At 47.4% G+C, this 21679-nt stretch overlaps 1 protein-coding gene across 10 annotated transcripts in view; it reads left to right on the forward strand.

The window, feature by feature from the left end:
• Positions 1-21679, forward strand: part of Auts2 (activator of transcription and developmental regulator AUTS2) — a 1091249-nt gene that overhangs the window by 1047569 nt on the left and 22001 nt on the right. For 3 of the 10 annotated variants that reach the window (XM_063271296.1, XM_063271288.1, XM_063271294.1), the window contains 7 exons: positions 2297-2765; positions 5533-5786; positions 8090-8331; positions 10034-10078; positions 14590-14685; positions 19092-19163; positions 20282-20311. In XM_063271296.1, coding sequence (XP_063127366.1) covers positions 2297-2765; positions 5533-5786; positions 8090-8331; positions 10034-10078; positions 14590-14685; positions 19092-19163; positions 20282-20311 — 1208 coding nt within the window. 10 annotated transcript variants of the gene reach the window in all.

Raw genomic sequence — 21679 nt, forward strand, 5'->3', positions numbered from 1 at the left:
GCAATCTTTTCTTCCTTTTTTGTGGGCTTGTTTGTTTGGGGTTATTTTTGTTTGGATTTAGTTTCCTCTCTGTAGTACTGGTTGACCTCAAATTGTTTGTGTTTGTGTTTGTTTTGTTTTTCTTTTGAGCCAGGGTATGTCTGCCTAGCTCTGACTATCCGAGAACTTGTTCTGTAGACCAGGAAGTTAGGGTGTGCACCACCACCTCCTGCAAGGCCCCAAACTACTAACCATCATTCTGCATTGGTTCCTTTATGTTGCTTGGTAAAATACTCAACCAAAGCAACTTAAGAAAGGAAGGTTTATTTCGGTTCACGGTTCAAGGATACAGTCGATCAAGGCAGGGGAGGCATGGTGGTAGGATTCAGTGTAGGATAGCTGGTCACATAGCATCTGCAGTAGAGAAACAGAGAAAGGTGAATGCTGGTGCTCAGCTCACCTCTTCCTTCTATTCAGCCTGGAATGGAGCACATTGGACAGCTCTGGAGGATCTTCTTTAACCTAATCTAGAAACCCCCTCACAGGCATGCCAAGAGGTTTGTTTCCCGAGGTGGTTCTAAGTCCCGAGGACCTGGCAATCAAGGTTAACCTCACAGATACCTTGATCAGCCTTCCCATTTTTAAATTCCTATTTACTTCAGCCCCTGCTGAAGTTCTAAATATAAAATCAAAGGTCAAGCAGTGCCTGGAATTGTAGTACTTAGGAGCCCGAGGCAGGGGGATGACTGAGTCTGAGGCCAGCAAGGGCCATAAAGAGACATGGATTTAAAAAAAAATCAACTAGCAAACCAAAACACAGTGTATCTCAAAATGGGTGGAGGGTTGGAGGAGAACAACAAAACACACCGATGTCCTTTCTAGAAATTCTGTGTAACTAAAACGATGCAAAACAGAGGTCGACTCTGGCCAAATGGTGTGCAGTCCAGCTTAGAAAGCTAATTGAGGCTGAGTACAGGATTGCTCCTCCCATCGTTGTAAACCTGATAGATTGAAACACTGACAGGCAGGGGTCCAAAGATGGTGGCTCGGTGGCTAAGAGCCTGGACCACTGTCGCTGAGGACCAAAGTTCAGTTCCCAAGCAGCCAACATCGGGAGCCCCAGAATGGCTTGTTAGTTGCTCCAGGAGATTTGACAACCCTCTTCTGGCTCCTCTAGACACCTGCGCTCGCACAGACACATGTGCATACACATAAATAAATAGAACATCCATTTTAAAGGAGCTTATGGTGCCCTCCAGTTAATGTCACAGCCAAGTAGCACTTCTACCTACTTCTAGAACTCTTCTCCCAGGAGTTGGCATCCTCTAACGAGAATTGCTTCTGAACACACTTGACCCCTGTACCCCCACCCCGTCTCGTTTTGTTTTATTTGAGCTTTTTGCATAATAAGCGCTTTGGAAAAAAATTAGGCTACATTGCTAAAAATCTACAGGTCCTGTAATTTTCTCTAACGAGAAAATTCCCAAGTATCACATGATATTTGTTACTGCAAAAGGGATCCCTGGTTTTTTATTTATTTATTTATTATTATTATTATTATTATTTTTGATATTTCGGATCTTTCGGTTCCTGCTTGGGATAGACCCCAGGGCCTTGTACATGAAAGGCAAGTTTAGCATGGAGTCATACCACCTAGTGTAGCCAGCTTGTAAGACACGTTCCTCCCGGTTGGTGATATAGTTACAGTCACACAACTTAGTTACCAATGGCCTGATGACTAGAGCGTGATACTTCCCTCCCCTCCAGCCTCCGTGTTTTGCTGTTTGGGTTGTTAAATGGTACTAAGGATGGAACTTCCTGCACACTAGGCTATATATACCCTTGCCCTTGAGTCGGGAGCCTAGGCAGGGGCTCTGTATTGAGCTCCTCCCCTGGCCCCTAGCTGCGGGTGGGGAGGCATTCTAGACAAGGGCTCTCTTCCTTAGCCTTTCATTGGAGACAATATTATCATTGGTTTCTTTCCCCCAGACACATGCAAAAGTACTTACTCACACAGCATCTTTCTTTTGCAGTATTTATCTATATCTTTTCCCATGTTTATAGATTTTTTTTATTCACATTTCCCCCCCACATATATGTATGTGCACCACATTCAGGCCCCGGGCCTTCAGAGACCAGAAGAGGGCGCTGTTGAAGTTACTAATGGTGTATATTCCCTAACCTGTGGGAATCAGGGTGCCGGGTGGCAGACGCAATCGTGTTGGGAATATTCGGACCTTCATCGTTTGCTTCTGCTCTGTGTCCCTTGCTTTCTTTCACGCATTCCCTCTGTTTTTGTCTCCTCTCTCCCACGCAGATCCAGAGTTAGGTGTTGGCGCACTGCCTGAACACAACCAAGATGCGGGACCAATTGTCCCCAAGATCTCGGGTCTAGAGAGAAGCCAGGAGAAGAGCCAGGACTGTTGCAAAGAGCCAGTCTTCGAACCTGTGGTGCTCAAAGACCCACATCCTCAGCTCCCCCAGCTACCATCCCAGCCCCAGGCCGAGCCCCAGCTCCAGATTCCGTCTCCAGACCCGAACTTGGTACCCCGCACTGAAGCTCCGCCCCAGTTCCCTCCTCCGAGTACACAGCCCGCCCCAGGACCCCCAGAAGCCCAGCTGCAGCCCGCCCCGCTGCCTCAGGTGCAGCGGCCACCCAGGCCGCAGTCTCCCAGCCACCTGCTCCAGCAGACCCTTCCGCCTGTGCAGTCGCATCCCCCTTCCCAGAGCCTCTCGCAGCCACTGTCCGCCTACAACAGCAGTAGCCTGAGCCTCAACAGCTTAAGGTGAGCGCCCCAGTCTTCCACCGGGCAGAGTCACCAGGCGGGAGCTCGGGGAGACTAGAATGGTCTGTTGGCACCTTGCCCTGCCTTTTAAGCAGTGAGGCTGAAAAATGGGAAAAGGAACTGGTGGGTGTAGAGGACTTCGGTGCGGGGTGGGGGTGGGGGTGGTGTTGGGATAAAATTCCTGTGGGGACTTGAGGTATACAGAAAGGAGTTAGAAAGGTGGCTTTAAAAAAAACAAAACAAAACAAAGCTGGAGAAGCCAGGCATGATGGCACACGCCTTTAATCCCAGCACTCAGGAGGCAAAGGCGGGTGAATCTCAGTGAATTCCAGGACAGCCTGGTCTATCTAGAGTGAGCTCCAGGACAGCCAGGGCTACACAGAGAAACCCTGCCTGGAAAGGGTGAGGAGGCAGGAGGTTGTGCCAGGACATCTCAGTGGATGGCCAGCAGGCATGCTGAGCAAGGCTGAGGCACAGCTGAAGATTTTTCATGGGGAGATTCTGAGGAGGGTGAATCTGTGCCTATGAAAAGCGGTGCTGGTATTTCCAGAGGCCCAGGACCCCCTAGAACTTGGGTGTTTTGGTTTCAAGGCCCTTTCTTTCTTTACTTGGGGTCATTCAGCTCTGTTGAAAATGAGAGAAAAGCCCTGTGTGGAAAGCCATGCTCCCTTTTAACCTCATCAGGGCTCACAAAGGAAAGTCGACAGAGTTGCTCTAATGATGCCTATAAAGAAGAGGGAGACAGGAGCCTCGGGGGTCTAGATCCTTCAAGGTCCCCAGACTCCATATTTGTTACTGCCTTCCCTTTGGGAGGCAGATGACTTGGATGGTTTAGGGACACCTTTGTTTTCTGTAGGCCTTCTGTCTTAGGGTTTTACTGCTACGAGCAGACACCATGACCAAGGACCAAGGCAACTTTTTTTTTTTCCGAAGCCGAGGACCGAACCCAGGGCCTTGCGCTTGCTAGGCAAGCGCACTACCACTGAGCTAAATCCCCAACCCCCCAAGGCAACTTTTATAAAGAACATTTAATTGGGGCTGGCTTACACGTTCAGGGGTTCAGTTCTTTATCATCAAGGTGGGATCATGGCAGCATCCAGGCAGGCATGGTGCAGGAGGAGCTGAGAGTTCTATGTCTTCATCTGAAGGCTGCTAGCAGAATACTGATTTCCGGGCAGCTAGGATGAGGGTCTTAAAGCCCAGGCCTGCAGTGACATGCCTACCGCAACAAGGCCACACCTATCTCAGCAGGGCCCCGCCTTCTAATAGTCCCACTTCCTGGGCGGTGCTATACAAACCATAACGCGATACCCACAGAGTCAGATCCATCTCGTGATCTTCTGATTCAGAAAAGTGATATGTTAGTTGCTTCTCTTGTTGTTCTGACAAAATCCTGGACAGAAGCAATCTAAAGAAGGAAGGGTTTATTTTGGCTTTCAGTTTGAGGGTCTGGTCCATCCTGGAAGGGAAGAAAGGGTGGCCGGTGGTTACATTGTATACGGTGGGGAAGCTGTTACATTGTATCCACAGGAAGCAGAGAGGTGGGTGCTGGTGCCCTGCTCACTGTCTCCTGTGTTTTCAGTCCAGGACCCCAGCCCATGAAGTGGTGCTTGCTTCCTTCATTCAGAGTAGCTCCTCCCATCTCAGTTAACCCTGATGGACTCTCCCCTCTTTGTCCAGAGACTTATCGCACAGGAGATGAAACCATGCCTAGCCTAACCCCTTACTTGTGCTGCCTTTACTTCCAAGGTGACAGTGGCAGGCAGGCAGAACCCAGGAAATCGTCTTATTATATCACATGCATATTTATTTACGTCATATATAATGTATGTAAGAAAACTCACTTTCTTAATATCAGCTGCTAGTGTGGCCAATGGAAAGTGGGAGACTGGGACCCGGCTATGGTGGAGGTGAATGTTTCACAGCAGAAGTGAGAGGGGTCCTAAGATCCAGGCAGGAGGAATAGGGGTGCATCCAGAAATGGAACAGCAGCTCCTGGCCGCTTCTGGGTATAGTAGCCAGGGTGGGGCACAGCTATCTATGGTTCACAAGGCTGCTGGGTGTCAGGGAGCATTGATGAAGAGGAAGGGGGAAGGCAGCCATGTTGAGTGGCTATAGGCAGGGAGGTGGGATTTTTTTAAAAATTACATTTATATATTTATTTATTTGTGTGTGTTTATGTTTGTATGTATGAGTACACACGGGCCAGGTATGGAGGTTACAGGGCAGCTTGTAGGATTCAGTTCTCTCCTTCTATCATGTGGGCTCAGAAATTGAACTTTGGCCATCAGACTTGTTGGCCAGAACCTTTACTCGGTGAGCCATCTCACCAGCCAAGGACTCCCTCCCTCCCTCCCTCCCTCCCTCCCTCCCTCCCTCCCTCCTTCCCTCCTTCCCATCTCTCTCCCTCCCTCTCACCTCCCTCCCTTCTTTCCTAAAAATAAAGCTAAGGGATCGAGCCCATTTGATAGGATGCTTGCTTAGTGGGCATGAAATCTTGGGTTCCTTCCTCAGCACTGTGTAAAGTTGACTGCCTGGTGCACAGCTGTGCTTCTAGCAGTGGGTCAATGGGTGCATGAGGATCACGAGTTGTGAGACAGAGGCTAACCTGAGCTAAATGAAACGCTGTCTCCGAAAATAAAGAGTATAAATAAATAAAATAATAGAGTAGAAATGTCTTTTACTGCAGTGAAGAAGAGAGTAAGAACTGAACAGCAACAAAAGGAATCGCTGACGTTTCTCCCCATTTCCTTTTTCCTTCTGACAGCAGCAGCAGAAGCAGTACCCCGGCCAAAACCCAGCCCGCCCCTCCTCACATCTCCCACCACCCCTCCGCCTCTCCCTTTCCCCTCTCCCTGCCCAACCACAGCCCCCTGCACAGCTTTACACCCACCCTCCAGCCCCCTGCCCACTCACAGCACCCCAATATGTTCGCCCCTCCCACTGCTCTGCCTCCTCCCCCGCCGCTGACATCCGGAAGTCTGCAGGTGCCAGGGCATCCCGCAGGGAGCACGTACTCAGGTGAGTTGAGGCAGTCTCATTGGCAAACCCATCTATATATATATATACCCAGTGCCCCTTGCTAGTCACCTCACCACGGGACTGCATTACATAATGGTTTTCACGCCTCTTGGATGCGTCCCCTGAGTCTTCAAGTCTTCTGTGGCCGAGGTTCAGCAAAAGTAAATACCAGTGCCTCTAAGTTGCCTGCAAAAGCCCTGGAGAGGTCGATGCTGAACAAGAAAATGGAGTGGCTCAAGCACACTTTTTTATGATGTCATCACTGAGCGAAACCTGGATGTCATGTGCTCTAAGACGCATTTAAGCTGTGGCAACAGTTTCAGGCCTGTGTCTTTTGCCCCAGGATCTTAGGTTGTGTCTTGGTGTAGGGGTTTCCCTTGTCAAATAGGACCCTTTCTATTAATGTCTATTTTTATTATTTTAAATTTTTATGTGTTTAGAAGTGTGTGTGTGTGTGTGCGCGTGTGCGTGTGCGCCACGTTCAAATGTGTGTAGGAAACCAAAAAGGCCAGAAGAGGGCATCAGATCCCATGGCGCTAGAGATACAAGTGATTGTGAGCTGTCTGACTCGGTGTTTAGATTCAGCTCTGGTTCTCTACAAGGGCAACGTGTGCTCTTGACTGCTGAGCCATCTCTCCAGTCAGGGCTCTCCTTATGTTTTGTTACGGTGACACTACACCCCAGAATTTGAAAGACAGACACACTGAGGCCGAGGAGAAAATCTCAATATAGGGCTTACCTTGCAAACCTGAAGCCCTCAGGTCAGCCCTTAAAACACATAAAAAAGACAGGGAAGGTGGTATACATTTGTGATCCCGGCATAGCAGAGATCGAGACAGAGGGAACTCTGGGGCTCACCGGCCAGCCAGTCTAGTCACCTTGGTGACGTACAGGCCAATGAGAGACTGTCTCAAGGACAAGCTGATATCATTGAGATGGCTCAGTAGGTAAAGGCACTTGCCCCATGGGCTAGCCACTTGACTTCCATCACTGGGACTCTCAGGATGGGAGAAGACACACTCCCCTAAATATGTGTTTAAAGAAACATGCTGCCCAACTGAGGAATGACACTGAAGTTGACATTTGGCCTCCACACACATGTACCTCACACATGCACAAACATGAGCACGCACACACACAAAACATAAACACAGATGGACCGACCTAGTGTCGGATTTTAGTGTTCTTTTCTCCTGGCTGTATTAACCAAACCTGCGCCCTTATGTTGATCTGGTCTGGCCACCACGTCATAGGGCTCTACCAGTCCTTGAAGAAGGTATGGGAACTTGGAGGTATTAACACATATATAATAATAATGACTGGTGTGTCTCAAGGTGCCATAGTATTAGAGAGAGAGAGAGAGAGAGAGAGAGAGAGAGAGAGAGAGAGAGAGAGAATGTGTGTGTGTGTGTGTGTACATACATGTGTTTACCCAAGAGTAGAAGCAAGACTGTCAACTGTGGGTGTTACTCCTCAGGGCACAATCACATACCTTGTTTTTGTTGTTTTTAGTGAGGTGTTTTTGTGTGTTGTTGGTGTGTCGTCATTGTTTTGAGTCTTTCACTGGCCCAGAACTCACTAAGCAGGCCAGGCCGGTAGTGGCTGAGCTTGCCTTTTAGACATGGGATTGAGAGACGATGTATTGAACTTGTCATAGACTGAGAGCCAGCCTTGATCTATTCCACTTGTTGTGCCTCTTGATCCGGGGCCTGGCTCCATCCCTGTGTGTCCCAAGTACTGTGTCTTCATCCCTGTGTCCTCCATCTATCGCATAGCTCTGGTCCTTATAGGTGTAGCCCAGCTCTCTGACATTATAGCGTGATGCTGTTACCTATAGAGTTCATTCTGGGGAGCTGCACAGTCAGATTTCTCTCTCTCTCTCTCTCTCTCTCTCTCTCTCTCTCTCTCTCACACACACACACACACACACACACACACACACACACACACAAGGCCCTGGGTCCCCCCATCCCTACCGCTACATAAAATCATGTCTGTGGTGCAAGACTGTAGTCCCAGAGCTCAGAAGGCAGAGGCAAGATGATCAGGAGTTCAAGGTCATGCTCTGCTGCTTAGGGAGTTCAAAGTTATTCTGGGTACATGAGCCTCTTCCTCAGTTTAAAGCAAAACAAAACAACCTCATAATGCATGAAGTAGGTTAATGATTCTGTGTCGGGCCACATTCATAGCTCTCCTGTGCTGCATTGCATGTGGTATGCACACTGGACGTGCCTGTAGCCAGGATGTCCTGTTCTGAGAGAAAACGCGTCACCACCAACATCTCCCTTTTCCTTCTTTTCCAGAACAAGATATCTTGAGGCAGGAACTGAACACTCGTTTCCTGGCCTCCCAGAGTGCCGACCGAGGGGCGTCCCTGGGCCCTCCACCCTACCTGCGGACCGAGTTCCATCAACACCAACATCAGCACCAGCACACGCACCAGCACACGCACCAGCACACCTTCACACCGTTCCCCCACGCCATCCCACCCACTGCCATCATGCCGACGCCAGCACCTCCCATGGTGCGTACCCCAGGCAGAAATGTGAGGATAAGTAGAGCATGCAGCTTGGCTCGGGGGTTGGCATGGGCATTGGGAGACACTGGAGAGGGGATGGGGAGCGGTGACTGTGAATGGTGGGGGAGCATCCCTTAGGTCTTGTCCGTCTATGCCACGGAACTCTGGTTCTAGAGCACCAGAGTGGGGACGTTTTTTTCTAGATGGCCATTGCCAGCACTGAATAGAGTTAATTCCGGGTGCCTTCAAAACACTCAAATGAAGCCTTATTGACTTCTTAAAGGGTTGTTATGTTTGCTTGTGCATGCTGGGTAATCCTCAGATCTAAAAAGGTTTAATTCCAGTGTGGAAATGCTAGAAAAGATTGGGGATGAAGAGGAGAGAAGCAAGGGGCCAGTTGGGAGGATGACCATTCTGGGTCTTACCTCTGCCTTGGTCACCTATGTCCCCCCGTTTTTCTAGAACTGCCATACTTCTTGTTATTGTACGACACAGCACCCTAACCTTAGGCTATGTCTAATGGCAAGCAGGCATCAGGGACTGACGTGCCCCACAGAGATACAACTGAACAGCGACATAGCTCTCCTTGTCTTGTCTGGGGACTGGCACACGTGTGGAGAATTAAATACCGGGAGTACTAGTGAATGGCACTGTAGAATTCTAAGAGAGAGAGAGGGCTGCTCACAGCAGTGACTGCTAACCTTTAACATGTAAGGGGATACTTGGGGCTAGAGAGGTGACTCAGTGGTTAAGAGCATCACTGCTCTCGCAGAGGACCCAGCCTCCAGGTTGTACAGCTCCCAACACCTATAACTCTAGCTGCAGGGGATCCTGCACCCTCCTCTGGTCTCCATGGGTACCTGAATACTTGTGCACATACCCCACGCCCCCACATACATATTTTTTCATTTTTCCTCTGTTCAGAGGCAAGGCTCCAAGACCTACCCCAAACAACTCAGTATTTTGTGCTGTAACATGCCTCTGAGGCAGAGGGAAGTTGGTTCTTGGCATGAACTACATGGTGTCTTGGGGTTCCTATGGCTCTGATGAAACACCATGACCAAATCGACTTGGGGGAGGAAAGGGGTTTATTTGGCTTACGTATCCAGAGTCATAGTCCAGTGAGGGAAACCAAGGCAAGAACTCAAACTGGGCAGGAACCTGGAGGCAGGAGCTGATGCAGTGACCATGGAGGGGTGCTGCTTACTGGCTTGCTCCCCGTGGCTTGTTCAGCCTGCTTTTTTATAGTATCCCAGACCACCAGCCCCAGGGTGGCACCACCCACAAAGGGCTGGGCCGTGCTCCATCAGTCGCTAATTTAAGCCCCTAAGGCTTTCCTACAGCCCATCTTCTAGTTGCATTTTTCTCACTTGAGACTCCCTCCTCTCAGGTGACCCTAGCTTGTGCCAGATTGACGTACAATGGCCAGCACAGGTGGGATGATGGTTTATCTGGGTAACTGCCTATTTGCTCCACTTCGGTGGTTTGCCTTGTGCCAGTCCCCAAATGTAGCGTCCAGGGGTCCCGAGGAGTGGGGCACACTGGGTGGACTTAACCACTCAGCCTTTCAGTTAATTGCGGGTGCTTCTCGTTGGGAGCTCAGGCTTGCTTCCCGTGCCCCGTGAGGTTGGCATGGGAGCTTGTCTTAGTGGGGTCACAGTCTCCTGGAGGGGGCGGCGGCCGGAACGTGCAGGTCAAGTAACTAGTTTTTGCTTTGATCCCTTTGCAGTTTGACAAATACCCCACCAAAGTTGACCCATTCTACCGGCATAGTGTGAGTCCTACTGCTGTGCTACCCATGTGTCGTAACGCCTTTCCCATTTCCAGTGCTCTTGCCACAGATGAGTAAGCTCCTGGTAGCCCTCCCTGTCATCTGTGCAAGAGTCACCCCATCGCTCCTTTATCATGCGGGGTGCGTGCTTGCAATGCCATTTGTGCTTTGGGTGGCGATGCAGTATCATCTTCCAGATCAAAAGATCATCGGCGGGCCAGCCTCGGGGCCTCAGCCCGTTAGCCCCAAACCGGAGAAGCAAAGGTGGGAGGGTCAGGGGTTGAGGTGGTCCTTGCTACATAGCGCTAGTTCAAAGACAGCCTGGGCTATGTAGGACCCTGTCTCACAGAGGCGAAACGACAGGAAGTTGTCAGCGTTGCCCCATTTTGGAACTCTCTGAAGCCATCTGAAAGAAAACACTACTCTAAAAGACGGGGTAGGCACTCACACTTGTTACTGCCTCAGAGTATAAAGACGCAGATTTCAGTCATTTGAGAGGCTAGGAACCCAGAACTCCTGGTTTGAATCCTATCAATAAACCATTCCTTTTATTTTGAACCACTCTTCTTTAAGAAGTGGATTTTTCTTCCCTTCTAGACTAAATACAGAACCCTCTTCCACATAGGCAGATTGCTAGGCAGACTTTGTTCCAATTGGACAATTAAAAACGTTGGTTAATTTTAAAAAGGTCTTAGCTAGACACAGTGGAACGCACCTGTCCGCACAGCACTTGGGAAGTGGAAGCCAGAGGATCGAGAGTTCAAGGCCAGCCTTGGGCTTCCTGAGACCCTCTCTCTAAGGGAAGGAAGGAAGGAAGGAAGGAAGGAAGGAAGGAAGGAAGGAAGGAAGGAAGGACGGGAGGGAAAGAAAAGAAAAGAAAAAACAAAAAACCCCAAACCAAAGCAAGCACATAAAAAGCCTTAAAATGGGGAAAATGTTATTTTCTTCTTTAGACTCTCTTCATCTGAGAAGCAGTTCCACTTTGTGTAATTTAGAGTGTGCATCCCAGGATATAGATGGCTACTGACCTGAGTTGTACGGTGAGCCACGGGACAAGAGCTTCGCTATACAGAGTTCTGACCATTTGACTATGATATTTTGATTATGGGGTGAATACTGCATCCTTTTCGATCTGAAACTCCTCTGGTTTCTGTGCTTACGGGTTAATTTGTATCTTTAAAGCAAAAAACTGGGAAGATTAGTAATTGTTGATCAAGTGTACAGGTTGCTTCATTAGACAGCACCGTCTCAACACTACAGTTGTAGCACTCCTTAAAACACCAGGAAAGGCTGAATTCACTCAAACTTAGATACATGCACACTGCTCACTATGCAAGGGTGCAGCTGAGACATCTAGACTAGAAGATACTAGATACTGATTGGAACTGTTTCCTCTCTAGAGGCCTTCAGAACTGACCCAAGGAAGAGGGCTTCTAATACACACGAAGCCCTGGGTTTCATGCTCAGCACAGGATAAAACCGGGCATGGTACGGCACACAGGTGTCTCCAGAAGTTGGACATAGAGGTAACAGGGTCAAGAGTTCAAGGTCATCCTCGAGTTACATAGGGAACTTGAGGTCAGCCATGACCCTGTCAGACAGGTTGGTGGTTAAGAGTCCCTGCTGCTCTTGTAAAGGACCAGCGTTCAATGCCCAGAACTCAGATAGGGTGGCTCCTAACTGCCTGTAACTCCAGCTCCAGGGGATACAGCTCCCTCTTCTGGATTCCACAGGTACTGCACTCAGGCATGTGTGTGCACACACACGCATACATACACAGAAAGAAAAATAAGTAGTAGGAGGGGGAGAAAAATATATAGGTTACTCAGTCCCCGTGAGATCCACTCTGGACAAAAACATTTTAGCAATGACAGTGAGAATTCAATAAATCTGTGGGTTTCCTCTTTGAGGGTGCCTGCCTCACACACAGTGTAGTTTGTCCTTACTCACTGCTCTGCAGATTTACATGAAAGGTCAGGGGTTGGGGAGATGGCTTGGTCTTTCACAAGCATGAGGGACTGAGTTCAGATCCCAGAACCCAAGTGAAAAAGCCTTCACGAGGCATGATGAGACATACTCTTATCCCAGCACTGGGGAGGTGGAGACAGGAGGATTCCTGGGATTCACTGGCCAGCCAGCATAGCCTAGCCTAACTGGCCAGCCCCATATCCCTGTCTCACAAAACAAGGCAGACAGGCTGAGGAGATGGCTCAGTGAGTAAAAATGTTTGTTACCATGCAAGCTTGCTAACCCGAGATCAATCTCGAGGACCTACGTAAAAGTGAAAGAGAACTAATTTATTACATCTTGACAGCCACACCCCCTACATGAATCATGTCCTCCACCACTTATAATAGTAATAATGATAATAATAATATATTCTACTATAATAACAATAATAAAATTTCTAGAAAACCTACAATAATTTCTAGACAGAATATCTCTTAACGAACATATCTGCGCGCCAAACACACGATAAATATTAAGTAGAAATAAATGAGAGACCAGCTAATGAAATCATGCTAACAAAATGTGTCACGTGTTCAGCGAGTGGTCCAGGCTGGTTCCTGAGACCCCAATGTTAGAGCCTTCCTAGCTGTCTGAGAAGACTCTATTTTATGACAGAGACATTTCAAGCTCTTAGACAAGGGGCAGGAGTGAGCTATATTTCTGTTCTAAGAGGTCTGCAACACAGGGAAGGAGAGGGGAATGGGTTTCCCATTTTTCTTTTTTAATTGTAACCATTAGAGAGGAAAGGACCACTTGGAGGCAGAGTCGTAGAAAGCTGAGTGTTTTAATACAGCATGTATTTAATTACTCCACTTTCTGCAGCGTACTGGGGGAGAGTTATTTCATAATATTAGCGATAGTGGTTAATCTATGAAGTAGTCTCCCCTGCTTTTGGGGATTAAGGACGTTATAAGGCAAATTAAGATGCACTCAAGTAGCTGAAACACAATTTTAGACTTAAAAGTAGCTTTAAATGAGGGTACTTGGCTGGCAATCGCTGTTTAAGTGGATTTAGTTCAATATCAATTAGTGTGGAAAAGTTCGTGGTATCTTTGCAGAGAGCAAAACGAAACAGAGAGCAGCCGAAAACGTCACGTACTCCAAAGCTAGGGTTACAGAGTGTGAAGTTGAGTCATTACTGAAAACAGCTAGCTTAGAGCATTGTTAAGGGAATCTTGTTACTGTGTTTTTGTTTTTGTTTTTGTTTTTTTTTTAACTTACTGGTCAGCAGTGAGACTGGGGAGGTTGCTTAAATGCCATATGATAAGCTTTATCTTAGAGTCAGAGGAATAAGACTTTTTCTTTTTTTTTTTTTTGTTGTTTTTTTTTGTTTGTTTGTTTTTTTTTGTTTTGTTTTGTTTTGTTTTTTTCGGAGCTGGGGACCGAACCCAGGGCCTTGCGCTTGCTAGGCAAGCGCTCTACCCCTGAGCTAAATCCCCAGCCCCGGAATAAGACTTTTTCAAGGACTGAGGCATTTCTGCTGCCTTTGGTTACTCTGTCTTTTTATTTTGCCCTGCCCCTCCCCCCCATCCCAAACCCTGCTATTGTTTGTGCTTTGTAAGCTGTGAGTCCAGAAGACTCACACTTCATTAAGACTCCCCCCCCCCCCAACTTCATTAGGACACAGAATCACATAGGTAGCTCAGCCCCTCCCTTCCAACAAGTCTGTTCCCTGAGCAGTTTACACAATGAAAAGCGGCCAGAGGACTCCTGCTTTGTGTGTAAATACACTGGAGCCTTGAGTGTCTGAAAGTCTGGGAAAGGAGGAAGTTAAAATTGAAACATGGCATCCCGGACCTCCCTCCTTTCCTCCGTTGCTTCTAATGGTCAGTGATGGGAGACCACACTGGCTGATCCTTTTCAGACTGTCTGAAAACTGGCAGTCCCATTTAAAATGTAGACCGAGCCATTTAACTCTGCACAAATATCCATCATCATTTCTAGATGAGGGGATTAAATTGTCCTCTGGAAATGCCACTTCTAGAACGACCTAATGAAGCAAGGATTGTGGATAGTCTCTTTCCTCGAACCACCAGACATCTCAATTCATTTAAAACTCATCAAGTTTCAACGATATAAAAACCCTGGCCCTTGTAAAGACCTTGTCTTCTCTTTCTTGGTCCTTTTCTTTTTGTCCCAATTCACTTGTAATTTTCCGGGCGTCTTGTTGTGCTTAGCATCCCCTCCTGTTTTCGCTATGCATGGAGGGCTTCTATGTGATTTCTTGATTAATAATTAGCAAAGCTCTCTCTCTCTCTAATGATGTTCTCATCGGGGACATCATTTGTTGGCCGATTGATTCTGAACTACTTTTTAACTTTTTTTCGTTAAACATTCATGGCGCATCTGTGTGTTCATCTCATCATAGCTTGGCTAATGGCATCATACTGAGATTGGCTGACTTGCTAATGTCGATGTCTTTCTATGGGAATTGGGACATATCACGTGACCCCCCTACTAAAACCTTTTTTTTTTTTTAAATCCCTCCCCGCCTTTGGCTACAGCTCTTCCACTCCTATCCTCCTGCCGTCTCGGGTATACCCCCCATGATCCCACCCACGGGCCCTTTCGGTTCACTTCAAGGAGCATTCCAGCCGAAGGTAAGAACCTCCGAGTGAAGACATGGCTATCTGCCTCAGTGGAGGGCCAGGCTAGGCACGCCGGGGGGGTTGGCTACCTGCTTGCCTACAGCGATGAGTCCACACACCCAAAGGGACCGTGGGGAGTCGAACGAGACTTTTCTCTTTTCTGGTCCATTGAGTTTTAGATCCAAACAGAGATGAAATTTGCCATTGCCAGGGCCCCATGTAGTTACAGTTGAGCTAAGTTTCCCGTACTCTTCCAAATGTGCAGAAGAGGGGCTGGAGGAATGGCTGGTGGCATAAGTGCTTTTGGCTTTTGCAGAGGACCCAAGTTCAAGTCCCAGCACCCAGGTCAGGCAGCTCACAACTTCCTGGGACTCCAGCTCTAGGGGAATCCAATCAATGCCCTCTTCTGGCCTCTGTGAATACTCACATGCATATGACATATACACATTGACCAACACATATACATAAATAAGATAAAACCAAATCTTAATATATATATATATATATACATATATATATTCACATATATACATATATGTGTGTGTGTGTGTGTGTGTATATATATATATATATATGGAAGGATATATATATCTCCTTCCAAAACTATGGACATTTCTTTAAATAAGTTTTCCCATTAGCTTGTATTAATTATAACCAGTAATGGGTTTCATTATGTCTTTTCCATACATTTAATATAGTATACTTTGACACTTACCTCTTGTCCTCCTCCCACTCCACTGATCCTTTCTCTTCTCCACCCTACCTCCCAGAAACCATTGGTCTTAACTAAGGTTACAAGGAACGTGAGCGAAGCGTTATTTATGGGAGCAGAGCAACTTCCCCCATGTCTATACCACCGAAGGAAAGGGCGTTTCTTTGGAGGAAACACTACTAAATATTAAATGGTAGAAATGCCAACTTGCCTTTGAGGTGCGCATCGCAGACAAACGTGCAAAGTTGAGGTGTTGGTGGGTTTTTTTTAGTGGTCAAGGGGGATAGATGTTCCCAGATTAAAGTTGTTTTCTGTTCCTTTAGTCTGAGAAAGATTTTTTTTTCCTGTTTACTCTCTGTCCTTCACTGCATCTGTGCACACAGTGTGCCTGCAGGTGGCGAGGCAAAAGCTTATACGTTATTTGTACTCTTTCTCCCTCTCTGCTCGTCCCAGAACGTTCTGCCCACATGCATGTATGTGTTCCCTGTGCATGCCTGGTACTGCTCCAGAAGAGGGGGTCGGATCTCCTAGAACTGGAATGATGGCTGCTTGTGAGCTAACGTGCTTGTGCTGGGAACCAACCCCAGGTCCTCTGCACGAGTAACAAGTGCTCTTAACCACTAAGCTCCCCTACCCCTTGACATTCATCCATCTTTTGTTCTTAGTAAGAACTAAGTTATTTTCTACCTGGAGAACACCATCCACGTCAACACAGGTTCTGTTACCCATAGAGGTCAAGATTCCAAAGTCCTTTGATAGCACTTTCCCTTTAAAAGATCTACTGTGGCCGAACCATGGGTGTGGCTTAGCAGTAGAGTATCTCCCTAGACAACCCCAGTGAGGGGTTGGGGGAGCGTGTCTCAGACACGTACCGCTTGCCTAGCGTACAAAAGTCTCTAGTTTAATCACAACCACATCAGAAGAATAGAAAATAGTATTTAAATCCCTTAGTTTACTCAGGTACTAATTTTTAAAGTGAAGTATGTATGCCTCTCCAGTGACCAGCCACACTTAGCTGAGCTCTTGTGCTGTGTGGGGTTCAGTTTCTGCCCCTCCCCACCTCCCATTCCCATTCTTAAGCTAAAGCAGCAGTTTGAGACCAGAGCCTCCTGCACTGAACGCATTGCGTTTTCAAAGCCGTGTTGCCATAAAAACCAGAAACAGGGAAATTAAAAAGGCGTTAGGGGTCGGATGCTACATCTCTGAAATCCCCCTCACGCGCACGGAACTGCAACTTAAAGGCCAGGGTCTGTGTGCACAGGGCTTTTATAATGGCCGCAGCAAGTGGTGGTGAATTTTAGACTCTTTTTCCTTGCTCCTCGGTAATCCCTCAGACCCTGGTCTGTCCCCGCTAGGTTGAGACAAATCTCCCGTGCGTCCCCAAGCAGACTGGTAGGTCATTTAATAAATTAGACCATTTCCCTCACTTGCGATTATCCAATCACACCACAAACTACATCTGGGCAAGAAAGTGTCTCTCGGTGTTGAAATGAGCCTTTCCAGGCCATCTTCCTGATTGAATATGTAGATTGCTGTTCATTATCGGAGTTCTTCATATGTATGCAAATCAGGCTGTTAACAACTGCAGCTTAATTGTTAGTTGTACAGCAGCTGATTGCTTTTCTTCTATTCTCTTGCTCTCGCTCTCTTTCCACACTTCTTGTAGGCTAGCTTCATGCCTCAACCTGAGCTTTTCTCCCCCGTTCCCCGATGGGTTAACCTCTAATGTGAGGGATCCTTACAGATTGTAGCTTCTTAAGGAAAATAACGACCGGTCCATAGCTCCGGTCCATAGCTCAGTGGGGAAAGGCGCTAGCCACCCACCCTGAGTTCCATCCCCAGAACCCACATGGTGGAAGGGAGAGACCTGGCTCTTACAAGTTGCCTTCTGACTTTCGCTTCTGTGACTTGTAACATCTGTACACACACACACACACACACACACACACAAAGTTTCAAAAGCCACTAGAGGCTGGGAAAGCAGTTTAGGACGTAAAGCTACATGCCACTAAGCCTAGGGAGTTGAGCTGGGGCATGGTGGAAGGAGAGAACTGATTCCTGCAAGTTGCCCTCTGACCTCCACATGTGCCCACACACAGACAGACAGACAGACAGACACACAATTCAACAGACAAATACATGTATTTTATATATGTGTATATATATATTATATATGTATGTATGTATGTATATATATATATATATATATAATATGTACATTTCTAGTTTTTTAAAAAGAGAAAAACAGCTTCTCTAGCTGAGCAGTGATTCACTCTTAGTACTTTGAGAGGCTGAGGCAAGCAGGTCTCTGAGTTCAAGGCCAGCCTGGTCTACGTAGCAAACAGATTTCAGGCCAGCCAGGGCTACGTAGTAAGAGCCCTTATCTCAAAAGAAAACAACCAGAAACGAAGAAACGAGAAAACCTACTATTTTTAAAAAAAACCTCTCCAGGCATTAGTAAATGTTCCCCTTTGAAGTACAGTTTTTGATTGCTGTGGATTCAGAAGAGAAATGTCTAGCCATGCGGTTAATATTAGTGATAGTTAAGTATGGTGATGGGGTTGCAAGAACAGCCACAGAATTTAGTAGGAGATCTATGTCGTCCCTAAATCAGGGTCTCTTATCCCATTTCGTCCATCACTGAGGAGCGATTGCCGCGTACCCTTTCTCATTACTGCCTCCCAGTTAAGATACCCGGGGATCTTAGTGTCCAAACAGCCCCGCCAACCTTCCTGAAAGATGCGACTCACATGAACTTGAGTGATTCTTTCAGTGTTTGGTGGTAAAGCAGGGGAGAAGATGAGAGTGATAAAAGAAAACCAGAGGCGGTTAGGGGTGTGGGCCAAAGGGAAGAGGACAAAAGTTGCCCCTGTAGCTTCTTCGATCCTAAAGTGGGACTCACCTGCATCGTCTTATCTAGCACCTTGCCTAACCTGGTGAGATCCTAGCACACCCCTTGGTAGGGCGAGACAGTGGGATTAGTATTCGAAATTCTAGCCTTTTTTGTTTTTAAGGCTAATTCTTTTTTCCTTAAATCGCAAGTCTCTGTCTGTGCATGCCAATGAAATGCCCAAGGAGCCTTAAGGCGTCGCATCCCTCTGGAGTTCTAGGCAGTTGTGAGCCCTCTGATGTGGATGCTGGGGATTGAACCCAGCTCATCTACGGGAGCAGCAAGGACTCTTAACTGCTGAGCCACCCCTCCAGCCCCAAACGAGAGCTGCAGGTCCTATCTAGTACCTTCCCTCATGTGCTAACCTCACATACAAGCCCTACGCCTGCGAGCTCAGACACCCCTTCCCACTAACATCCATAAGGATAAGGAGTTCTTTGTTCTGTGGGCTGCTCTTGGGTCTCCCATCCCAGCTCTTTCTCCCATCCCCACCCCCCAGTCCAGTGTGGGTACTTTTGTCGTCCCAGCTCTACAGAGATGGAGAAGAAAGGATCCCCATGACTGTGGGCTTAGCTAGCCAGGGCTTTCCATTTCAGAGAGACCCTGCCTTGATACAAACCAGGGTGGAAAGCATTTGAGGAAGACACCATGCATCAATCTCTGGATTGCAAACATAAATATACAACACACGTACACAGAGATAAAAATGTAAAAGTCCAGAACAAGATAAAGGAGAGAATGCTTCGTGTCTGCTACTCTGTAAGAACAGAACTTGCTTTTCTGTGCGTCCTAAGCCGTGGTCTAATTCATTTGTAGACATCCAATCCTATCGATGTGGCTGCCCGGCCCGGAACAGTCCCACACACTCTGCTCCAAAAGGACCCAAGGGTACGTGCAAAGTGAGGCTTGGTTACAGGTAATACCAAGGGCATCACAAAGGGTGCCCTTTGGGGCCCACCCGGGTGCTCCTACCCTGGATGCTTATGTGAGAAAATGCCTGTTCCTTGTAGAAGTCACAGCCCCCCAAGTGCATGAATGACAAAGGATAATGACTTGGCTAGGACAAAAAAAAAAGATCTTTTGAGCCCAAAAATTGAATGCCACCAGCGTGACTGCCTTCCCTCTGACTGGTCCTGTCTCCAGCTGCTTATATCTCTCTGTCACAAAAGAAATCACCATAGAATCCCCTGAGCAGAAAAGTACTCAGCACTTCCCTCCTGAAAGTTAGGTACACACACACACACACACACACACACACACACACACACACACACACACACACACACCCTACAGTCTTGTTTGAGGTCAGGAAGTTACTGGACCACTCTGCTCTTACAGATGAAGCGTGCCGTAGAGCTAAATAAAATTTCCCTCATGCCCCCGTCATGTTATTTATTCATAGTCGATGCTATGCCTGCCTTTAAACCAGAAGGCAAAGCCACACGGTAGAGAGGCGACTGTCCCTTATAAAGCTACCCTCCGAGCTGTTTTTATTTTAGTGGACTTTTTTGTTGTTGTTGTTTTGCAAGCGGTTACGCCCTCGGTTAACTCATGAAGCCAGGATGTTGTAAAGACAGCTTGGGTCTGCAGGGTCTGGACAAGACAGACATTCCCAGAAGTCCCCTCCATGTCACCCTTCATTTTGTGGTCTGAGGACTACTCTCTCTAAGCCCCATAGAGTGGCCCGCAGCAGAGCCAGTCAAAATGGGGACCCCCATGGTGCAGGTCACCTGCAAGTCATGCTGGCATAGGGCCCATCTCTGCTGGTAAAACTTGTGTGGGGGACTCGTCACCGTGCATGTTCTGAGGCTCCCGAGGTGGGGGAGGGGGACGCTTGGTACTTTGGATGGTGTGGAAATGGGTTAATTATTCTCTAGAAGGGCTTCATTTAAAAGTAAAATTCTAACATTTTAATTTCCCCTCCTAATGAAGCACTACAAATTTGTTAATTAGGGCAATTGTTTGAGTGACAGGCATGTAACCGAGTTGTCATTTTCTCTTCACAGTTGACAGATCCTTTCAGACCCATGCTAAGGGTAAGAAGAGCTTCTTCTAGAACTGTTTCTGCCACCTCTGACTCTCTGCGGGTTAAAAACACAAGTCAGTAGCAGGGGCTCAGCCGGAGAGATACCGGAGGGAATGTCAGTGGTAGTAGCCAACGCTGCCTGGCTTCACAGGCAGGGAGATAAGAAGTGGCCTTTGGATTTTTCCCCTTTTGAGTGCTGGAGGAAGCCGGGCCACTGGGTTTTCCATTAATGTAACTGATAAAGGGCTAAAGAGATCGCTCTCGAGTTAAAAGCACTTGCTGTTCCAGCCTAAGATCCAAGTTTGGTTCCCAGTGCTCATATTGAGGAGCTAATAGCCTTCCATAAGTCCAACTCCAGGGGATCCAGCGCCATCTTCTGGCCCTTGTGGGTACTGCACACACACATACCCACACACAGGCACACACATAATTCGCTAGATAGATAGATAGATGGATAGACATATATATGTATATATATATATATATATACACACACATACATATATATGTATATATACACACATACATATATATGTATGTATATATATGTGTGTGTATGCATATATATATATTTTAATTTTTATTTATTTATTTGTTTTAAATGTAATGGACAGCCTAGGTCAGGCTGTTGTTGTGAGACAAGGTTTTGCTCTTCCTCTGACTGGCTTTGAACTTGTGAGCTACCCGATTCAACCTTCAACAAACACCCCACCCCCACCCCCACCCCCATTATGCTGGGATAACGGGCAAGGGGAAGGACAAGCCATAGGCTGGCTGTAGTTAGTCTCTCTTGGGTCTGGTTATTTCACACACAGCACTCAATGCTAAGTGACGTGTACCTTCCTCATTCAACCTATCTCCCAGGGAAGGATGGGAAAGATGCTATAACAACAGTAGAATGTTCCAGAGGTCAGAGTCTGGCCAGCAGGTGACCCTCTGGGTACATGCTGACTTAGAAAACAGATGGCAGGGGTTCAGTGATCCAGTTCCTGCTGTTGACTGTCACATAAGCCCTGTCTTAGGTATTTCTTAGTGACAAGCTTAAAGACGGGTGTATTTTGACTCACAGTTCAAGGTTGTGGTACATCATGGCGGGAAACTGTAGGTGGCAAGAACTTGAGGCAGTTGGTAAGAAGCAGAGAGAGATGGACTCAGGCTTGCTTTCCGTTCATTATAGAACCCATCCAGTGAACAGCGCTGTCCTTATCTACCCTGGGTCCTCCTGCCTCAGTTAACTGAAACACCTAATCCTTCATAAGCTTGTCCAGGGGCTAACTGCATCTAGATAATCTCTCATGGGTGTGCCTGGCCTCTTGTCTCCTGGGTGATTCTGGGTCCTGCTTCCCCGACCCACCCCCCTAGTATTAGCCATCTCCAC

Source organism: Rattus norvegicus, chromosome 12 (genome assembly GCF_036323735.1).
Source record: "Rattus norvegicus strain BN/NHsdMcwi chromosome 12, GRCr8, whole genome shotgun sequence".
Classification (NCBI taxonomy): domain Eukaryota; kingdom Metazoa; phylum Chordata; class Mammalia; order Rodentia; family Muridae; genus Rattus; species Rattus norvegicus.